The sequence below is a fragment of the Colobus angolensis genome, unplaced genomic scaffold (genome assembly GCF_000951035.1).
Source record: "Colobus angolensis palliatus isolate OR3802 unplaced genomic scaffold, Cang.pa_1.0 Scaffold64, whole genome shotgun sequence".
NCBI classification, from domain to species: domain Eukaryota; kingdom Metazoa; phylum Chordata; class Mammalia; order Primates; family Cercopithecidae; genus Colobus; species Colobus angolensis.
This window is the reverse complement of record NW_012120043.1, coordinates 12291-13389: the sequence shown is the minus strand read 5'-3', so window position 1 is coordinate 13389 and position 1099 is coordinate 12291. Positions and strand designations below refer to the sequence as shown.

At 62.6% G+C, this 1099-nt stretch overlaps 1 protein-coding gene across 1 annotated transcript in view; it reads left to right on the top strand.

Annotated features, from left to right (window-relative positions):
- PPAP2C (phosphatidic acid phosphatase type 2C) overlaps positions 1–826 on the top strand; it is a 13327-nt gene extending 12501 nt beyond the window's left edge. Inside the window, exon 3 of the mRNA XM_011964082.1 lies at positions 334–826. Coding sequence (XP_011819472.1) covers positions 334–483 — 150 coding nt within the window. The 3' untranslated portion in view covers positions 484–826. The remainder of the gene's footprint in view (positions 1–333) is intronic.
- The last annotated feature ends 273 nt before the right edge of the window (positions 827–1099 follow it).

Sequence of the window (1099 nt, the reverse complement as noted above, 5' to 3'; positions counted from 1 at the left end):
TTCCTCCCCTGGTACCCCTTCCCGGGCACCCCAGTCCTTCCCTGCACCCCCCTGCCTCCCCCATTCCTCCCCTGGTACCCCTTCCCAGGCACCCCAGTCCTTCCCTGGACCCCTGGCCCTACTGCAGTTCTTCCCTGGGCCTGTCGGCTCCTTAGTGCTCCCCACTGGTCCTCCACCGAGCACTCCCTTCCCACCCCAGGCACTTTTCCTCTCATTGCCCACCGAGGCCTCTCACTCCCACCTGGGACCCTGTTCATCCCCCTCCTGCTCATGCCCGTGTCCCTGGTACCTGGCCAGCCCCCTGCCCGTTCTCACCTCTCTCTGCTCTGCCAGGTCCGCTACATCTCAGACTTCTTCAAAGTCCGACCCCCACAGCACTGTCCGCAGGAGGAGGAGCTGGAACGGAAGCCCAGCCTGTCGCTGACGTTGACCCTGAGCGAGGCTGACCACAACCACTATGGGTACCCGCACTCCTCCCCCTGAGGCTGGACTCCGCCCAGGCAGGGAGCGGCTGTGAGTCTAGCTGAGGCCCACCCGGGTGGTCCCTCTGGCCCTGGTTAGGCACTGAGGGCTCTGGACGGGCTCCAGGAACGCTGGGGTGATGGCGGCAGTGAGCTGGCTCTGCTGCCCCCTCCCCTGCACTGGACCAGGGGTCTGGGGATGCCTGGGTGGCCTCAGCATTTGGAGGGGGATCTGTTCCCATCGGTCCCCAAATATCCCCTTCTTTTTATGGGGTTAAGGAAGGGACCGAGAGATCAGAGAGTTGCTGTTTTGTAAAATGTAATGTACATGTGGTTTTTAGTAAAATAGGGCACCTGTTTGACAAGTGGTCTCAGCGCCTCTGTTCCTTGTGGCTGTTCTGGGACCGCGCTCCTCACATCAGAGGGCTGCCCTGCTGGGCTGGGCAGCGCTCGGGTGTCAGGCACACTCACCTGCTGTGAGGGTAGAAGACAGAAGCCCGCCCCTTGCGTTTTTCCAGCACAGCGCTGGGGTCAAGGGTCAGGTGGATCCGCCCACACAAAGGTCATTTCACTGCTGCGGAGAGGGCCCTAAACAAAAGGCCCTCCGGCGGAAGGGCCCAGCCTCCCTCAGGGAGGCC